This window comes from Hemitrygon akajei, unplaced genomic scaffold (genome assembly GCF_048418815.1).
Source record: "Hemitrygon akajei unplaced genomic scaffold, sHemAka1.3 Scf000139, whole genome shotgun sequence".
Classification (NCBI taxonomy): Eukaryota; Metazoa; Chordata; class Chondrichthyes; order Myliobatiformes; family Dasyatidae; genus Hemitrygon; species Hemitrygon akajei.
In genome coordinates, this window is record NW_027332025.1 from 204,422 (window position 1) to 225,009 (window position 20,588).

A 20,588-nucleotide genomic window follows, 5' to 3' on the forward strand; every position below is an offset into this window, starting at 1 on the left:
AATCACCCTTGATCTTTGGATTACACTTTGTTGATCACAGTGCACATGCTGATCAACAAATACACTTTGTACGCTGGATCAGTAATAGTGGGAGGGGGAGCTGTGATTCTCCTTTGACAGAATGCCCACTACCCTTTTCTCCATATCCCCACGCACCATATCAGCACTGGGGATTAAACATTTCTTCCAGAGGAACAATGATAACTGTGGCTGTAGTGAGAGGGTGTCCAGTACGGGACAGTCGGGGTCAGTAAACTACCAGGGAAATACTCACCTTCACAACACAATTAATGTGGAAATGTGATGATCTGATATTTATCTAGACCAGGCCTCTCTGGCCAGTCAGGGGTCTGTTAATCAAATTTACTCTACTGTACGAACATCCATTGATGAATCCAATTAATGCAATAGCTTTGAGCTAACTCTTGTGTGCTTAAATACTGAGATCAGCGTTGAGGCATCTAACAGTTTGTCCACTGTCTGTTCCCATGGAAGATGTTCAACAGAAACACAAGGAGACTCTGCGGGCACAAACTGAAACACTGAGAGTGAACACGATCCTGATAAGGGAGAAGGTGAAGGTTTTCCAGCTGGTTGATCGATACGCTGAGCTCACGGTCATTTCTACTGTTTGAGATCGGAGACTGGTGGAACATGAGCTGCTGGCAAGAGGCAGAGACCACGAGGAGTGGAGAGAACAGCAATTCGGCAGAGAGCTGGAGAAAATCCAGACGGATCAGTTGTTCCAGAGCAGCTTTTCCCGGTGTAACTCTGAATCTGGGAGTACGGCAACAGTGGCCGGAGTCGCGGGGATCGGGAAAACCACAATGGTACAAAAGATTGTTTATGACTGGGTCACGGGGAAAATATACAAACAATTCCAGTTTGTCTTCAGTTTCAAATTCCGGGATTTAAACTCCATTAACCACAGAATAAACCTTACAGAACTCATTCTGGATCCGTATCCTTACTTTGAAAATATCCTGAGAGAGGTCTGGAAGAACCCAGAGGGATTGTTGTTTATATTCGATGGTTTGGACGAATTCAATGACAAAATTGATTTTGCTGACAGTCGGGGAGACACAGAACCTCAGTCCACATGCACAGATCCTGAATTCAAGTGCAAGGTGTCTGACATTGTGTACAGTTTAATCCAGCACAAGCTGCTCCCAGGGTGTTCAGTGCTGGTGACCACCCGTTCCACGGCGTTACATTTATTGGAAAACGCTGAGATCAGTATCCGGGCTGAAATCCTGGGATTTTCTGGTGAGGAACGGAAGAAATATTTCTTCAGTTATTTTGAAGATCAGACTGTGGCGGCAGCTGTTTTCAAACATGTGAAGGAGAACGAGATCCTGTACACCATGAGCTACAACCCCTCCTACTGCTGGATCCTTGCTCTGGCACTGGGCCCCTTCTTCACACAAAGAGTCAGGGACCCGCAGCGAGTTCCCAAGACCATCACCCAACTGTACTCCTACTATATTTACAACATCCTGAAAAACCACGGCCGTGAGATTGAGAACCCCCGTGATGTGTTACTCAGGGTTGGTCAGATGGGCTTCAAAGGAGTGTCGGAGAAGAAGATTGTGTTTACAGATGGAGATTTGATTAACTACGACCTGCAGCCTTCCCAGTTCCTGTCCGGGTTCCTGATGGAGCTTTTGGAGAGAGAGGATTCTGCCCGGTGTGTGGTGTACACATTCCCACACCTCACCATCCAAGAGTTTGCAGCTGCAGTCGCACTATTCCTGAATCCACATCCCGGGGATATCCCGAAATTCCTCACTGGAGCCCACAAGACCACAGATGGGCGATTTGAGATATTTCTCCGTTTTGTTGCTGGACTCTCCAACCCAATGACAGTTTGGGGCCTGGAGGAGTTTCTGGGTCCATTTCCTCAACAAACAACCTGCCGCGTGATTGACTGGGTGAAGGAGGCGGTTATACACCAGATAAATATCTCTGCTGGTGAAGATGATACAAGTAACCTCCTGAACACATTGCACTATCTGTTTGAGTCTCAGAATCGTGGACTGGCTCAGGCCGCACTGGGATCTGTGAAAAAACTTTCATTCAGTGAAATGCAACTGTCCCCGATTGACTGTGCGGTCCTGTCTCATGTCATCGGATTCTGTGTTACAATAAAACACCTTGATTGTTGGAACTGCCGCATTCACTTTGAAGGAATACAGCGGCTGGGACCGGGGCTACACAAGTGTCAGGAGTTGAGGTAACCAGATTTCTGTCTCACTCTGAAATGTGAAACTGTTCCATTGTGTTGTTTCAATGCGAAGGAAATTGGGTAAAATCGGAATAAATCAGAATGCGAAAAATTGTGACTAATGACCAGGGGACTGGTCAGTAATTCCACAGGGACAGGAAGGTTCTGTGGTTCTTTCTGATGGGATTTGGAGACTCCATCAGATCACGAACAACATCCATTCGCTTAATGGTAGTAAATCACAGGATTGGCCGCGTTTCTCGCTCCCTGTGACACGTCCATTGACATTGTTCCTTCTCAATGTTAATGACAACTAGACCGACACAAACTGTAAGCGGGTGTGTAGGAACTTCCCACCATTTTCACATTGACAAGAGAGTGTGAGCTGTCTTGCCCAGTGAGAGCTTTAGAAATGCTGCTGTGAGTTTGTCCTCCTCTGCCCTTCCCTGTGAGAGACTATCTCCATCACCCCACCTGTGTGACTTTTCTCAATCCCCGATACCCAGTCACCACGTGGGCATCATTTCTCCCGATTGTGGACCTCAGTTTAGACCAACCTCTCCCGACGATCTACGTCCGCATCAGCTTCTCTTGTGGGAGCATCTTTTCTCAACACCATACTCCTATGGGATCTCTGTGCACACTTCCATTCCCACTGTTGGACCTCTCTGCATGTCTCATTCCTCCTGTGCATTCATTTCTCCCTATACTTCTGTCGGGTCTCACTTCCCCACCCCATTTCCGCCATGGGGGCTTCTCTTCCCATCCCCGTTCCCCTGTGGTATCTCTCTTCCACATCCCCATTCCTGCTGTGGGTTCTCTCTTCCCCGTCCTACTGCCCCCTATGGAATCTCTCTTCACCACCCCCTTTCCCCTGTGGATGGTCTCTCTTCCTCCTCTCCCTTCCCTCTGTGGGGATCTCTCTTCCCCATCCCCTTCCTGTTGTCAGCTCTCTTCCCCGTCTTCCTCCCCTTGAGATATTTCTAATCTCAACCCCCATTACCCTTGTGGGAACTCTTCTCGAATCCCCTTCCTCCGGTGGGATCTCAATTCCCTCTCCCCATTCGTTCTATTGGATCTGTCTTCCCCATCTGGTTCCTCCAGTGGAATCTTTATTCCCTAAGTCCTTCTTCCTGTGGGGATCATTTCCCCATTCTCCTTCCTCTGTCAGGTTCTCCCTTGCTCATTCCCTTCCTCCTGTCGGGATCACATCCCCAATCCCCTTTCCTCTGTCGGGTTCTCCATTGCTCATTCCCTTCCTCCTGTGGGGATCACTTCCCCATCTCCTTTCCTCTGTCGGGTTCTCCCCTGCTCATTCCCTTCCTCCTGTGGGGATCACTTCCCCATCCCCCTTCGTCTGTCGGGTTCTCCCTTGCTCATTCCCTTCCTCCTGTGGGGATCACTTCCCCATCCCCTTTCCTCTGTCGTGTTCTCCCTTGCTCATTCCCTTCCTCCTGTCGGGATCACTTCCCCATCCCCTTTCCTCTGTCGTGTTCTCCCTTGCTCATTCCCTTCCTCCTGTCGGGATCACTTCCCCATCCCCTTTCCTCTGTCGTGTTCTCCCTTGCTCATTCCCTTCCTCCTGTGGGGATAACTTCCCCATCCCCCTTCCTCTGTCGGGGTCTCTAATGCTCATTCCCTTCCTCCTGTGGGGATCACTTCCCCATCCCCTTTCCTCTGTCGGGTTCTCCCTTGCTCATTCCCTTCCTCATGTGGGGATCACTTCCGCATTCTCCTTCCTCTGTCGGGTTCTCCCTTGCTCATTCCCTTCCTCCTGTGGGGATCACTTCCCCATCCCCCTTCGTCTGTCGGGTTCTCCCTTGCTCATTCCCTTCCTCATGTGGGGATCACTTCCGCATTCTCCTTCCTCTGTCGGGTTCTCCCTTGCTCATTCCCTTCCTCCTGTCGGGATCACTTCCCCATCCCCTTTCCTCTGTCGTGTTCTCCCTTGCTCATTCCCTTCCTCCTGTCGGGATCACTTCCCCATCCCCTTTCCTCTGTCGTGTTCTCCCTTGCTCATTCCCTTCCTCCTGTGGGGATAACTTCCCCATCCCCCTTCCTCTGTCGGGTTCTCCCTTGCTCATTCCCTTCCTCCTGTGGGGATCACTTCCCCATCCCCTTTCCTCTGTCGGGTTCTCCCTTGCTCATTACCTTCCTCATGTGGGGATCACTTCCGCATTCTCCTTCCTCTGTCGGGTTCTCCCTTGCTCATTCCCTTCCTCCTGTGGGGATCACTTCCCCATCCCCCTTCGTCTGTCGGGTTCTCCCTTGCTCATTCCCTTCCTCATGTGGGAATCACATCCGCATTCTCCTTCCTCTGTCGGGTTCTCCCTTGCTCATTCCCTTCCTCCTGCCGGGATCACTTCCCCATCTCCTTTCCTCTGTCGGGTTCTCCCTTGCTCATTCCCTTCCTCCTGTGGGGATCACTTCCCCATCCCCTTTCCTCTGTCGGGTTCTCCCTTGCTCATTCCCTTCCTCCTGTGGGGATCACTTCCCCATCCCCCTTCCTCTGTCGTGTTCTCCCTTGCTCATTCCCTTCCTCCTGTGGGGATCACTTCCCCATCCCCTTTCCTCTGTCGTGTTCTCCCTAGCTCATTCCCTTCCTCCTGTGGGGATCACTTCCACATCCCCTTCCTCTGTCAGGTTCTCCCTTGCTCATTCCCTTCCTCCTGTGCGGTTCTCTCTTGCTCATTCCCTTCCTCCTGTGGGGTTCTCTCTTGCCCATCCTCATCCCTCCAATAGGAATCTCTCTTCCGCATTCCGCTTTCTCCTCTGGAGTCTCTCCTCCCCATTTCCATTCCTGTTGTGTAGAGTCACTCTTCCCCACACCCTTCATCCTGTGGGATCTTTCTTCCCCATCTCCCTTCATCCTCTCGGGATCACTCTTCCTCTTTCCCCATCACCCTATGGGGATCTCTGTTCCTCGTTCCCCTTCCTCCTGTGGGGATCATTTTTCCCAGCACTTTTCCTGTGGTGCGGGTCTCTGCGCGCATCTCCCATGGAGATTTTCCCACCCACAATTCTTCCTCTCAGAGGGACGATCTCTCACCCTTCAACCCTGGCCCTTCCGACAATCTCACATCAGGAACACTATTCTAACTGTTGGGGAAAGAGACAGAATATGGGAAATTACAGTGTCACATTGACAGTAAATTACTGACATTCGGTAGTGAATTTTGACAGTAGTGGGTATCCCAATCAGTGATATACTGAAGCGATTCATGTTTCCAGAAATATCCGAATGACAGATGTTCCCTCATACCCACGGTTTCAATCTCTTTGTTCATTAGTTTTTCTCTTTGTGTTTAGACTTGGGGGTAATGACCTGGGGGATTCAGGAGTGAAACTGGTGTCTGCGGCTCTGAGGAACCCGGAGTGTAAAATACAGAAACTGCGGTAAGTACCTGACTGGGAGATTGTGGTTACAGTTACTGGGTGTCAGAAATTGAACATCAAGCTGATCAGTAATTGTGTTACTGCTAAACACTGGGAATTTCTGATGTCTCCTGTCTGGGTGTCCTTCACTCTCACCCTCTCTCAACCCCAGGCTGAACGATGTTGGCCTCACAGTTTCTGGTGCCGAGGATCTCGCCTCCACTCTCAGTGCAAACTGTACACTGACAGAGCTGAACCTGAGTAATAATAAACTGAAAGATTCAGGAGTGAAACTGGTGTCTGAGGCTCTTGGAAACCCGGAGTGTAAAATACAGAAACTGTGGTAAGTACCAGACTCTGGGAGATTGTGTTTACAGTCACTGCGTGTCGGACATTTGAGATTGATCAGTAATTGTGTTACAGATAAACACTGGGGATTTGTATTGTCTCCTGTCCCTCTGTGTCCTTCACCCTCACTTTCTCTCATCTCCAGGCTGTGGAAAGTTGGTCTCACAGATTCTGGTGCTGAGGATCTTGTCTCGGCTCTCAGTACAAACCAAGCACTGACGGAGCTGGACCTGAGATTAAACTCGCTTACGGACCGATCTGTCCCTGCTCTCCGTCGCCTCATACTGACCGTCCCAAGTCTGGCCTATATTGAGTGAGTATTCTTGTTAATGCTCAGTATGATAAAATATCAGTGGATCCGCGGGTTCACCGGTGATATTTGTTTGTCAGCGTTGTTGAAATATTAACCCCAGTCCGTTGTTACAGTCACTGTTTTATCATTTGTTTATTTCCCTGTATTCTTCCCTCTGTTTCAGGCTGTGGAGAAATCACTTCAGTGAGACTGGGGAGATGGAACTGAAGTCTCTGCAGGAACTCAGACCTGGACTGACAGTGAACCTGTGAACATCTGAATGAGTGAACAACCCCACCCAAGGGATGGGGACATTTTGGTCGATTCCTCACCATCCCCTTTAACGACAATGCTTCAGGTTTAATTCCCAATGGTTCTAACGGGTCACGTTTCCAACGAAGCACTCTCTGATGTTGGAGATGTTACCGCAGGCATGTAATTCCGCTTTGTGCCCAGCGGCGCTATTTCTGCTGGATGTCCCAGTCCGAGAGTTCATTTAAGTGAGGCTTTGGGGAAATACACCGATAGAAGAGGCGGGGCTCAGTCTGGGACACCAGTGTCTGCGGTGGAATTATCCTGAGAGAGAACACTTTTTTTCACTATGCTGAGGAGAATACATTTAGAAGTCTGGCCGACGTAATGATGTTAAATGGATAAATACCTTGGTAGCGACCCTGGAACTGCAGCGATCTCGGACACTGTCCTGAAATGTGATTTTATAATGATCGGTTCCCTGATGCGGAGTGATGGTGAGAAACGGGACTGGTTATTCAATCTGTTACTCGTTGTTACTGGTCAGTTAATTGTGTGTGACTCTTGAGTGAATCAGGAACAGCTTATTTATTCCCGCAAGTTAGCAGGTTACACGTTGTTTAATTTACATTTACATTTGTCATGTGTGTTGGCGCGTGGCCTAGTGGACAAGGCATCAGACTGGTAACCTGAAGGTCACTGGTTCGAGCCTCAGCTGAGGCAGCGTGTTGGTGTCCTTGAGCAACGCAGTTAACACATTGCTCTGTGGCACCGGGGCCTAGTGCTCTTCCCTTGGACAACATCGGTGGCGTGGAGAGGGGACGGCTTGCAGCCAGGTCTCCCATCAAAAAACCCTGGAAAAGAAACCTTCCAAGGCGCAAATCCATGGTCTCATGAGACTAACGGATGACTATTATTATGATGAAATCAATAAACTGCTGTAACTTGATTTGTGTTGGACTTGATTTGGGTTTGCTCGGGAACCCCATCACCCACAGTGATCCAGAGCTTCTCGCAGAGGCACAGCTGAGGCGGAGGGAGGTTTGCTACCCAGGATCTCGTAACCCCCACAGCACCCACGCTGATCCCGCGCTTTTCTCGCTCCTGCCCCCCTCACACTTTCATTGTTCCCGCCCCCACTCTTTCCTCGCTCTCGCTACCGCGCTTTCTTCCCGTCTGCCCCGCGCTCCCAAACTCTGTTCACGTCTGAACCAAAACACAGCCTAAAACCCTGTTTTTTTTCTGCCTTCACTTTGCCTATCAGATAGTCCCTTAAATGTCTTGAATGTATCTGCCTCAATCACCACGCTCTGCAGTACTTCCTCTTTTTGTATAAATAAAATAACCCCCGAAACCTTTTTCCACACCGTAACCTTGCCTATCTTAACATTTCTTAAAGGTTCCCAATGAATCTGCCTCTATCACCACCCCACGCAATATGGCCCACACACCAGCAGTCTGTGTAAAAAAAAACCCTGCACCTCACATGTCCTTTGGAATTACCCCCATCTCACCTTTAAAATGAGTCCTCTGTTATTTGATATTTCAACCTTAGGGAAAATACTGTCTGTCTGGTATATCTATGTCTCTCATAAATTGTATAAAATTCAGCAGATCTACTCTTAGCCTCTCCCGCTCCAGAGAAAACAACCCCAATTTGTCCAAATTCTCATTATAGTGCATGCTCTCTAATCCAGGAGGCATCCTGGTTAGCGCCGGCTGTATCATCCGCGAAGCCTCGATGTCTTTCCTCTGAAAGGGCCACCAGAGTTAATTACAGACTAACTAGAGTTTTGTAAACTCTCCATGGTAGCATCTTTCCTGAAAATCAACCAGCCCTTATCTCATTAAGTAGCCTCATGTGCAGCACCTTGTCAAATACCCTCTGAAAAACCAAGTAAGTTAAATCCACTGACTCTCCTTTGTTGATGCTGATTGTTATATCCTCAAAAAATTGCAACAGGTTTCCCATTACGGAACCTATGCAGACTTTGCCCTATTTTATCATGTATCCGGACACCTCATACTCCAACATTTTCCTAACCATGAAGTAAGACTAATTGGCCTACACTTTCCTATTTTTGCCTCCCTCCTTTCTTAAGGAGTGGCGTGACATGTGTAATTTCCAATCCACAGGAACCTATTCAGATTCGAGTAGTTCACAAAGGACGCCAGTGATGCCTCCACGATCTCTGTAGCTACTCTTTCAGAAATCTGGGGTGTAGTAGAGACTGTGTTGACTGGCTGCATCACGGCTTGCTACGGAAACAGCAATGGAATCGAACCGAAAATCCTCCAAAAAATAATGGATTCGGCACAGTGGTTCATGGGTTAAACACTCCAAACCATTGAGTACCCCTGAGAGAGTGGGGCTGAGAGAAACGGGCCAGTTTATGGATATACCTCAGAGAGAGTGAGACTGAGAGACACAGGTCAGTGTATGGCTATGACCCTGAGAGAATATACAGAGACATCTGCCTCTCCCTTCCCCCATCCCACTTTCACTCTGCCTCCTCTTCTAGCTGCCTATCACTTCTCTCATGATTCTGCCTTCTTCTACAACCCATAGTGCTTTCCCCTTACATTCCTTCTTCACCTCTCCTGCCTATCCCCTTCCTGCTTCCCCTCCCCCACCTCTTGATCTTTCCTCTGATTGGCTTTTCACCTGGCACCTTCCACCCTCCCCCAACTTCTTTATAGGGCCCCTGCCCCCTCGTTCTTCAGTCTTGATGAATGGTCTCTGCCCGAAACATTGACCGCTCATTTCAACGGATGCTGCCCTACCTGCTGAGTTCATCTAGCTTGTTTGTATGTGTTGAGTGTATAAATATGTCCCTGTGAGAGGAGGACTGAGAGACACTGATCAGTTTATTTATATACTCCTGAGAGAGTGAGTCTGAGAGATACTGGTCGCTGTATGTATATACCGCTGTGACAGTGGGAATGAGTGAGCAGAGGCTGAGGACGAGCTTGCTCCTAGTGAGGTAAGGCTGGGTAAAGTCCTTTAATTAATCTAATTAGCTTAGAAGTAGGTAATGGAGGCAGCAGTTAGTGCAGTCGAGTGCTCCGTTTGCAGTATTTAGGAAGTCAGGGCGAGCTGAATTGTCCCTGATGACTACACATGTAAAAGGTGCATCCAGCTGCAGCTCCTGACAAACCGAGTTAGGGAACTGGGGCTGGACCTGGATGAACTTCTGATCATTTGCGAGGCAGAGGCAGAAATAGACAGGAGTTTCAGAGAGATAGTCACCCATAAAGGTCAGGAGGCAGGTAGCTGGATGACTCAGGACAGGGAAGGGGAATAGACAGGAAGAGCAGATCACTCCTGTGGCCGTTCCCATCAACAATAAGTATACCGTTTTGGATACTGTTGGTGGAGCCGACCTACCAGGGAGAAGTTGTAGTGGCCGGGTTTCTGGCACCGAGACTAGACACTCAGCTCTGAAAGGAAGGAGGGAAAAGAGGAGAGCAGTAGTGATAGGGGATACGATAGTTAGGAGGACAGATAAGAGGTTCTGTGGGAGAGATAGATAATCTCGGATGGTCTGTCAGCTCCCTGGTGCCAGGGTCCACGATGTCTCGGATCGAGTTCTCAGTATTCTCAAGAGGGAGGGTGAGCAGCCGGATGTTGTCCATGTAGGGACCAATGACGTGGATAGGAAGAAGGAGGAGGTCCTGCAAAGAGAGTTTAGGGAGTTTGGTACAAAGTTGAAGGACAGGACCTCCAGGGTTGCAATCTCAGGATTGTTCCCCGTGCCACGTGCTAGTGAGGCTAGAAATAGGAAGATAATACAGCTAAATACGTGGCTAAGGCGATGGAGCAGGAGGGAGGGCTTAATGATTCTGGCCAATTGGGCTTCCTTCCAGGGAAAGTGGGACCTGTTCCGACGGGACGGTTTACACCTGAACTGGAAGGGGAATAATATCCTTGCGGGTAGGTTAGCTAGTGCTGCTCTGGCGGGTTTTAAACTAGATTTGCAGGGGGAGGGGAACCAGAGTGTTAGAACAGATGGTAAGGTGGAGGAGGATAAAGGTTCTTGCGAGAATTGCTTGTATAGACAGAAATCAAAGGTTTGTATGTGATAAAAATGTTCTCAGGTGCCAAACTGGGGAAGAGGCGTCTGGCTTTCAAATAGAGAATGATAGGAGACAGAGAGTGAAGGAGGATAGGCAGGTGATAGAGAAGGGACCGAAGGTTTGAAATGTATATTTTAACGCAAGGAGTGTTATGTACAAAGCGGATGAGCTCACAGCGTGGATCAGTACTTGGGGATATGATGTGGTGGCCATTACAGAGATTTGGATGGATCAGGGACAGGAATAGTTACTTCAAGTTTTTACATGTTTCAGGAAGGGAGGCAAAAGAGGTGCGGGCGTGATACTGTTGATCAGAGATAGTGTTACGGCTGCAGGAAAGGTAGAAGTCATGAAGGGATTGTCTATGGAGTCTCTGTGGGTCGCGATTAGGAACAGGAAGGGGTCAATAACTTTACTGGGTGTTTTTATCGGCCGCTCAATAGTAACAGGAAACAGGAGGAGTAGATAGGGAAACAGATCCTAGAAAGGTGTAATAATAACAGAGTTGTCGTGTCGGGAGATTTTAATTTCCCAAAGATTGATTGGTATCTCCCTACAGCAAAGGGTATAGATGGGGTAGAGATTATTAGGTGTGCTCAGGAAGGTTTCTTGACACAATATGTAGATAAGCCTACAAGAGGAGAGGCTGTACTGGATTTGGTATTGGGAAATAAACCTGGTCAACTGTCAGATCTCACATTGCAAGAGAATTTTGGAGATAGTGATCATAATTCTATCTCTTTTACCATAGCATTGGAGAGAGATTGGAACAGACAAGTCAAAAAAGCCTTCAATTTGACCAAGGGGAATTGTTAGGCTATCAGGCAGGAAAATTGGAAGCTTAAATTGGAAACAGATGTACTCAAGGAAAAGTACGGAAGAAATATGGCATATGTTCAGGGAATATTTGTGTGATGTTCTGCATAGGAACGTTCCAATGAGACAGGGAATTTATGGTAGGGTGCAGGAACCGTGGAACACAAAGGCTGTAATAAAGCTGGTCAAGATGAAAAGAAGAGTTTACGAAAGGTTCAGCGAGCTAGTTAATGTTACAGATCTAGAAGATTATAGGGCTAACAGGAGGCAACTTCAGAAGCAAATTAGGAGAGCCAGAAGGGGCCATGAGAAGGCCTTGGCGGGCAGGATTAAGGAAAACCGCAAGGCATTCTACAAGTATGTGAAGAGCAGGAGGATAAGACGTGAAAGAATAGGGCCTATCAAATGTGACAGTGGGAAAGTGTGTATGGAAACGGAGAAAACTTAATGAATACTTTACTTCAGTATTCACTGTGGAAAAGGCTCTTCGTGATAATAGTGAAGACTTGCAGCAGGTTGAAAAACTTGAGCATGTAGATATTAAGAAAAAGGATGTGCTGGAGCTTTTGGAAAACATCAAGTTGGATAAGTCGCCGGACCGGGATGGAAAGTACCCCAGGATACTGTAAGAGGCGAGAGAGGAGATTGCTAAGGCAATCACTAGGGACGGGAGAGGTTCCAGAGGATTGGAGAGTTGCGAATGTTGTTCCTTTATTCAAGAAAGGGAGTAGAGATAGACCTGGAAGTTATAGACCAGTGAGTCTTATCTCAGTGGTTGGTAAGTTGATGGAGATGATACTGAGAGGCAGGATTTATGAACATTTGGAGAGGCATAATATGATTGGGAATAGTCAGCACGACTTTGTCAAAAGCAGTTCGTGCCTTACAAGCCTGATTGAATTATTTTGAGGACGTAACTAAACATATTAATGAAAGAAGAGCAGTAGAAGTAGTGTATTTGGATTTCAGCAAGGCATTTGATAGGTACCCGATGCAAGGCTTATTTAGAAAGTAAGGAGGCATGGGATCTAGGGTGACATTGCTTTGTTGATCAAGAATTGGCTTGCCCACAGAAGGCAAATAGTGGTTGTAGACGGGTCATTTCTGTATGGAGGAAGGTTGCCAGTGGAGTGCCTCAAGGATTTATTCTGGGACTCCTACTCTTCGTGATTTTTATAAATGACCTGGATGAGGAAGTGGAGGGATGGGTTAGTAAGTTTGCTGATATCACTAAGGTTGGAGTTGTTGTGGATAGTGTGGAGGGATGCCAGAGGTTATAGCGAGACATTGATAGGATGGAAAACTGGGCTGAGAAATGGCAGATGGAATTAAATCCAGATAAATGTGAAGTGGTTCATTTTGGTAGGTCAAATATGATGGCAGAATACAGTATTAATGGTAAGACTCTTGGCAGTGTGGAGGGTCAGAGGAATCTTGGGGTCCAGGTCCGAGTCCATAGGACGCTCAAAGCTGCACAATTTGACTCAGTGGTTAAGAAGGCGTAAGGTGTATTAGCGTTAATCAATCGTGGTATTGAATTTAGGAGCCGACAGATAACATTGCAGCCATATAGGACCCTGTTCAGACCTCACTTGGAGTACTGTAAACACGAGGAAATCTGCTGATGCTGGAAATTCCAGCAACACACACAAGATGCTGGTAGAACGCAGCAGGCCAGGGAGCATCTACAGGAAGAAGTATAGGCGACGTTCCAGTCCGAGACCATTCGTAAGGACAATCTGAAAGAAACGATAGTAAGATTTGAAAGTAGGAGAGGCAGGGGGAAATCCGAAATGTTTGTAGATAGGAGGGGGAGGGGTGAAGCTAAGAACTGGAAAGGTGAGTGGGAACAGGGATACAGAGCTGGAGAAGGGAAAGGATCATGATTCGAGGCCTAGGGAGAAAGAAAGGGGGAGGGGAACAGCAGAGGGAGATTGAGAACAAGCAAGGAGTGATTGCGAGAGGGGCAGAGAGAGAGAGAAAAAGGGGCGGGAATAAATAAATAAATCTGAGATGGGGTAAGAAGGGGAGGAGGGGCATTAATGGAAGTTAGAGAAATCAATGTTCATGCCATCAGGTCGAAGGGTACCCAGACGGAATATTAGATTGTTTTTCCTCCAACCTGAGTGTGGCTTCATGTTGACAGTAGAGAAGCCATGGATAGACTTATCAGAATGGGAATTGGACGTGGAATTAAAATGTGTGGCCACTGGGAGATCCTGTTTTCTCTGGCGGACAGAGCGTAGGTGTTCAGCGAAACGGTCTCCCAGTCTGCGTAGGGTCTCACCCATATATAAAACGCCGCACCCAGAGCACGGGACACAGTATACCACACCAGCCGACTCACAGGTGAAGTGTCGCCTCACCTGGAAGGACAGTCTGGGGCCCTGAATGGTGATGAGGGAAGAAGTATAAGGGGAGGTGTAGCAATTCTTCCGTTTACAAGGATAAGTGCCAGGAGGGAGATTGGTGGAAATGGATGGGGGGGGGACAAGCAGACAAGGAAGTCGCGTAGGGAGCGATCCCTGCGAAAAGCAGAAGCGGGGGGAGGGAAAAATATGCTTGGTAGTGGGATCCCGTTGGAGTTGGTGGAAGTCACGGAGAATTATACGTTGGACCTGGAGGCTGGTGGGGTGGTAGGTGTTAAGTACCCGTGACACGTGACAGTTGTGTACTTGTCACGTTACAGGTGTTAAAGCTATACTGCATTTGAGGAAATGATCTTGTGATGGTGGAGTGACGTCATTTTCCCGCCAGTAGAGGTCATGTGACAGTTTGTTTTTACAGGGTACAAAAGGAGGACCCCACCCTGTGAGGAGGGGCAGTTCGTGGCTGGATTTGCCATGTTGACTTCATGCCACTGCGTGATTTAATGTTGTGACGCAGTGTGGTTGAAAGATGGAGTTTTATTTAATGCCTAAAGTTTAAAAGGTCATTGCCAGCAGTTTCTTTATAATACTGCTAGTTGAGAATCAGTGGAGAGTGAAGATCGGAGTTCGGGAGTTAAAAGATCGAGGAAAGTCGATTTCGACGGTGAAACAGGTTCGATCTTGTTTGATCCTCATTCGGAAGGAATTCGTTGACTGTATTCCTGTTAATCCCTGTGAAATAGCAGAAAGGTTTGAGTACAGTTTTGTAAAGAAAAGGCCAGTGCCTTTAAGCCGTTTCATTTTCCATCTTCGTAAATTCTCCGTGGGAAAAGTATAGTTCGACTGGGAATCGCAGCGACACGACGTGAAGGAGAATTTAAATCGTCTTTAAAAAGTCTCTCCAAAGTCTCTCCCTTAAATGGACTGTAAGCATTTGAACTTTTGCAATACAACTTTGAAGAACTGTTTTTGCAACATCGCTTTAAGAACTGTTTAAGCTTCATTGCTTTAAGAACTGTTTAAGGTGCCGCACAGCAGCTGATTTCCGGTTACGTTAGTGATTTGTTTATTTTTGGGGGTTTGTCTTTCAGTGTTTAATAAATGTTTTTGGAGTTACTGAGGAAGGCCGGCGAATTTCCTGAGCTGAGCAACAAGAGCTGGCTTTCTGACTTTGCGTTTGCTGTGGATATATTTTCACACATGAATGAACTGAACGTGAAGCTACAGGGGAAGGATCAGTTTGTGCATGACATGTACACAAACGTGAAAGCCTTTAAATCCAAGCTGGCTTTTTTCTCCAGGCAAATTTTGATTAAGATATTCACTCATTTTCCCACACTAGCCACGCTGGAAGAGGCCGGCGCAAATGTGAAAAAAATACAGCGAGTCACTGGATGCGCTGCACAGAGAATTCTGCCGTCGCTTTTCTGATTTTGAAAAAATTGACAAGTCACTTCAGTTGGTGGCCTGTCCGCTGTCACAAGATCCTGAAACAGCACCAGAGAAGCTACAGCTGGAACTGATCGACCTTCAGTCTGACCCGGTCTTAAAAGAGAAGTTCAACTCTCTTAAACTGAATGACTTTTATGCTTCACTTGGTAAAGAGGTGTTTCCAAACCTCCGGAAGACGGCACAGAAGATGCTGGCGTTGTTCGGCTCGACCTATTTGTGTGAACAGGCGTTCAGCGTCATGAACATCAACAAAGCCAGCCACTGATCCAAGTTAACTGACCAACACCTCAGATCCATCCTGAGAATCGCCACAACAAAACTAAATCCAGACTTTGATGCGCTGGCTAAAAAGGGAGACCAACAACACTGTTCCCACTGAAATTAAAAACAAGTTTCTTCGTTGTGCTATGTAAAAAATGCATTTGAAAATATTTTTTTCAATAAGCCTTACATGTTACATGTCATTTCTGTTAAGTGATGGACATGAGTAGTGCGCAGGTGCACGTACGTTCTCAAAATAAAAAATGCGCTCCAGATCAAATAACGCACTCCGCATACTGGCGCGCTGTCACTGTTCTGTCCTTGTGCTGGTCGTTGTTGAGTTTTGGCACAGGGGACAATTGAATAAGAAGGAGCAGGAGAAGTAGACCTGCATCACCTACCGTTTTTGAAATAAAGACAGTCAGGAGGAGAGTGATGATGATAATATCTTGAAGGATAACAGAATTTTCAGTGCTTTAAAATAATAACTGTTACTATTTAAAAAAGCTGTATTTTATTCATTTAATTTTCAGTGTTTTAAAAGTCATTTCAATAAATAGCTAAATACCATGGGACTTCAAAGACAGATATTTTGTTGTAATGCATTTGTTCATTTTCAATTGAAATTAAAGCACATGTTTTCTACATATCCCATGATATTTTATTTTCTCTTATGAGGTGTATTACCAAAACACTCCGTCCATCTGCTCCTGGTCCGGCCCCCCTGTCAAATTTTAGAACCCTTTGTGGCCCACAAGTCAAAAAGTTTGCCCACCCCTGGGTTAGAGCGAATGGGTTGGCAGAGACGATGCGAGGGGGGCTGAGGGGATAGAGACAGTAGGGTTAGAGACATTGTGTTTTCCGAGAGATGCTGAGAGATATGGAGAGAGAGGGCGAGAGAGACTCCAGAGCGAGTGGGGGGGGGGGCGAAAAATACTAGGAGAACAGACAGGGAGAGAGACATTTTGGGGATAGATAGATCGGGGAGAAAGAGATTGGAGGAGAAAGACGACATACGTGTGCCCGTTCAGTGAGGGGCACAGATATTTTTCGCTGAAAGTGAGACTAAGGGGTAGGGGGAATGATTGCTTATTGAGATAAACTGGGTAGGAAGAGACTTCGGGAAAGAGAAGGAGGAACGGGAGAGACGAGTGGAGGGACACTGGGGACCGACGAAGACAAGGGAGAAGACAGGCGCGAAAGACGAGGGACAAAGGGTCGGGGAAGATAAGATGTGAAGAGAGAGAGCGCTGATGACGAAAGAGAAGGGGGACACTAGGAAGAAACGAGAGGGAGTGATAAGGAAGAGAGCGAGAAAGAGCGAGAGTGGTAGAGACTGGACGAAGAGATTGGGAGAGAGCGAGAGGATCCGGGCGACAGAGAGTCTGGAGTGCTGAGGAGAGAGAAAGCGGGCAGGGAGAGTGAGACTAATTTGCAAAGGAGATGGGAACAAGTGCAGAGAGACAGAGGAGTGTAAAATGAGGGTAGAATCAAAAAGTAGTAAGGTGAAAAGTAAAAGTGGCAGGCAGGCAAATCGAGGGCAAAAAGCAAAAAGGGCCACTTTTCAACATAATTGTATAAGGGCTAAGAGTGTTCTAAAAACAAACCTGAAGGCTTTTTGCGTCAATGCGAGGAGCATTCGTAAAAAGGTGGATTAATTGAATGTGCAGATAGTTATTAATGAATATGATATAGCTGGGGTCACAGAGACATGGCTCCAGGGTGACCAAGGATGGGAGCTCAACATCCAGGATATTCAATATTCAGGAGGGATAGACAGGAAAGAAAAGGTGGTGGGGTAGCATTGCTGGTTAGAGAGGAGATTAACGCAATAGAAATGAAGGACATTAGCCTGGAGGATGTGGAATCGATATGGGTAGAGCTGCGTAACACTAAGGGGCATAAAACGCTGGTGGGAGTTCTGTACAGGCCACATAACAGTAATAGTGAGGTTGTGGATGGCATTAAACAGGAAATTAGAAATGCATGCAAAAAAGGAACAGCAGTTATAATGGGTGACTTCAATCTGCATATAGATTGGGTGAACCAAATTGGTAAGGTTGCTGAGGAAGAGGATTTCTTGGAATGCATGCGGGATGGTTTCCTGAACTAACATGTAGAGGAACCAACTAGAGAGCAGGCCATTCTAGATTGGGTATTGAGCAATGAGGAAGGGTTAGTTAGCAATCTTGTCGTGCGAGGCTCCTTGGGTAAGAGTGACCATAATATGGTGGAATTCTTCATTAAGATGGAGAGTGACATAGTTAATTCAGAAACAAAGGTTCTGAACTTAAAGAAGGGTAACTTTGAATGTATGAAACGTGAATTAGCTAAGATAGACTGGCAAATGATACTTAAAGGGTTAACGGTGGATATGCAATGGCAAACATTTAAAGAACGAATGGATGAACTACAACAATTGTTCATCCCAATTTGGCAAAAGAATAAACCAGGGAAGTTAGTGCACACGTGGCTGACAAGGGAAATTAAGGACATTATCAAGTCCAAAGAAGAAACATAAATTTGCCAGAAAAAGCGGCACACCCGAGGACTGGGAGAAATTAAGAGTCCAGCAGAGGAGAACAAAGGGCTTAATTAAGAAAGGGAAAAAAGATTATGAGAGAAAGTTGGCAGGGAACATAAAAACTGACTGTAAAAGCTTTTATAGATATGTGAAAAGAAAAAAAAGATTGGTTAAGACAAATGTAGGTCCTTTACAGTCAGAAACAGGTGAATTGATCATAGGGAACAAAGACATGACAGACCAATTGAATAACTACCTTGGTTCTGTCTTCACTAAGGAGGACATAAATAATCTTCTGGAAATAGTAAGGGACCGAGGGTCTAGTGAGATGGAGGAACTGAGAGAAATACATGTTAGTAGGAAAGTGGTGTTAGGTAAATTGAAGGGATTAAAGGCAGATAAATCCACAGGGCCAGATGGTCTGCATCCCAGAGTGCTTAAGGAAGTAGCCCAAGAAATAGTGGATGCATTAGTGATAATTTTTCAAAACTCCTTAGATTCTGGATTAGTTCCTGAGGATTGGAGGGTGGCCAATGTAACCCCACTTTTTAAAAAAGGAGGGAGAGACAAACCGGGGAATTATAGACCGGTTAGTCTGACATCGGTGGTGGGGAAAATGTTAGAGTTGGTTATCAAAGATGTGATAACACCACATTTGGAAAGAGGTGAAATCATCGGACAAAGTCAGCATGGATTTGTGAAAGGAAAATCATTTCTGACGAATCTTATCGAATTTTTTGAAGATGTAACTGGTAGAGTGGATAGGGGAGAGCCAGTGGATGTGGTATATTTATATTTTCAAAAGGCTTTTGACAAGGTCCCACACAGGAGATTAGTGTGCAAACTTAAAGCACACGGTATTGGCGTATGGTATTGATGTGGGTAGAGAATTGGTTGGCAGACAGGAAGCAAAGAGTGGCAGTAAACGGGATCTTTTCAGAATGGCAGGCAGTGACTAGTGGGGTACCGCAAGGCTCAGTGCTGGGACCCCAGTTGTTTACAATATAGATTAATGATTTAGACGAGGGAATGAAATGCAGCATCTCCAAGTTTGCGGATGACACGAAGCTGGGCGGCCGTGTTAGCTGTGAGGAGGATGCTAAGAGGATGCAGGGTGACTTGGATAGGTTAGGTGCGTGTTCAAATTCATGGCAGATGCAATTTAATGTGGATAAATGTGAGGTTATCCACTTTGGTTGCAAGAACAGGAAAACAGAGTATTATCTGAATGGTGACCGATTAGGAAAAGGGGAGGTGCGACGAGACCTGGGTGTCATTGTGCACCAGTCATTGAAGGTGTGCATGCAGATACAGCAGGCGGTGAAAAAGGGAAATGGTGTGTTGGCATTCATGGCAAAATGATTTGCGTATAGGAGCAGGGAGGTTCTACTGCAGTTGTACAAGGCCTTTGTGAGACCGCACCTAGAATATCGTGTGCAGTTTTGGTCCCCTAATCTGAGGGAAGACATTCCTGCCATAAAGGGAGTACAGAGAAGGTTCACCAGATTGATTCCTGGGATGGCAGGACTTTCATATGAAGAAAGACTGGATCGACTAGGCTTATACTCACTGGAATTTAGAAGATTGAAGGGGGATCTTATTGAAACGTATAAAGTTCTAAAGGGATTGGACAGGCTAGATGCAGGAAGATTGTTTCCGATGTTGGGGAAGTCCAGAACGAGGGGTTCCAGTTTAAGGACAAAGGGGAAGTCTTTTAGGACCGAGATGAGGAAAAACGTCTTCACACAGAGAGTGGTGAATCTGTGGAATTATCTGCCACAGGAAACAGTTGAGGCCGGTTCATTGGCTATATTTAAGAGGAAGTTAGATATGGCCCATGTGGCTAAAGGGATCAGGGGGTATTGCGAGAAAGCAGGGGCAGGGTTCTGAGTTGGATGATCAGCCATGATCATACTGAATGGCGGTGCAGGCTCGATGGGCCGAATGACCGACTCCAGCCCCTATTTTCTATGTTTCTATGTGAAAACGAGACGGGAGGCAGTAGCGAGTGATTTATCGGGGTTTGGTGAGAAGCTCGGAGGGAGACCTCAGGGTTTGAGAGAGGCGAAGATGAGTGACTGTGAGGTGAGAGAGAGGGACGATGAGAAAGCCTGGTAGAAGTGAGGCGAGAGACTAGATGTTAGATAGAGCCGGCAGAGCAGGAGACTGGGGATGAGTTATAGAGAGACTGGGGGATGAGACACAGACTGGGATGAGGGAGTATGCAGCATTGTGAGTCAGAGAAAACGTTAATGTACCGTGATTCATTAGAGGGCTTTCATGCTCGCTCGTCATTTTAGAATTGCACAGCTTCCATTATAAAATCCCTCTGAAACATCCATCCAGCCCTTTCCGTCTCGGACTGACCCTTCCCTCCCTGTCACACTGATCCCCCTCTCCACCACATCTCGCGATCCCCTTCTCTGACCCTCCTTCGCGACAATTCTCACTTCCGCTCCCGACCACCCTCTTCTGCATGACGCCCACCCTCCCCTCCTCCGACCTGACCCTCACTATCTCCGTGACCCTCCACTGAAATTGTCTTCCCTGCACTCTTTTGTGCCCCTTGTCCTTCCCGATCGGGACCGCGCCTGCCTG

The 20,588-nt window shown here is 46.9% G+C and overlaps 2 protein-coding genes across 2 annotated transcripts in view; one reads left to right on the forward strand and one right to left on the reverse strand.

Annotated features, from left to right (window-relative positions):
* LOC140723819 (uncharacterized) overlaps positions 1–20,588 on the reverse strand; it is a 245,928-nt gene that overhangs the window by 153,915 nt on the left and 71,425 nt on the right. The gene's annotated exons all lie outside the window — the stretch shown is intronic.
* Positions 643–7,440, forward strand: LOC140723822 (NACHT, LRR and PYD domains-containing protein 3-like). Its single transcript, XM_073038360.1, has 5 exons — positions 643–2,233; positions 5,534–5,620; positions 5,772–5,942; positions 6,093–6,260; positions 6,424–7,440. Exons 1-5 carry the CDS (start codon positions 828–830, stop codon positions 6,509–6,511), a joined length of 1,920 nt encoding a protein of 639 aa, XP_072894461.1. The 5' UTR covers positions 643–827; the 3' UTR covers positions 6,512–7,440.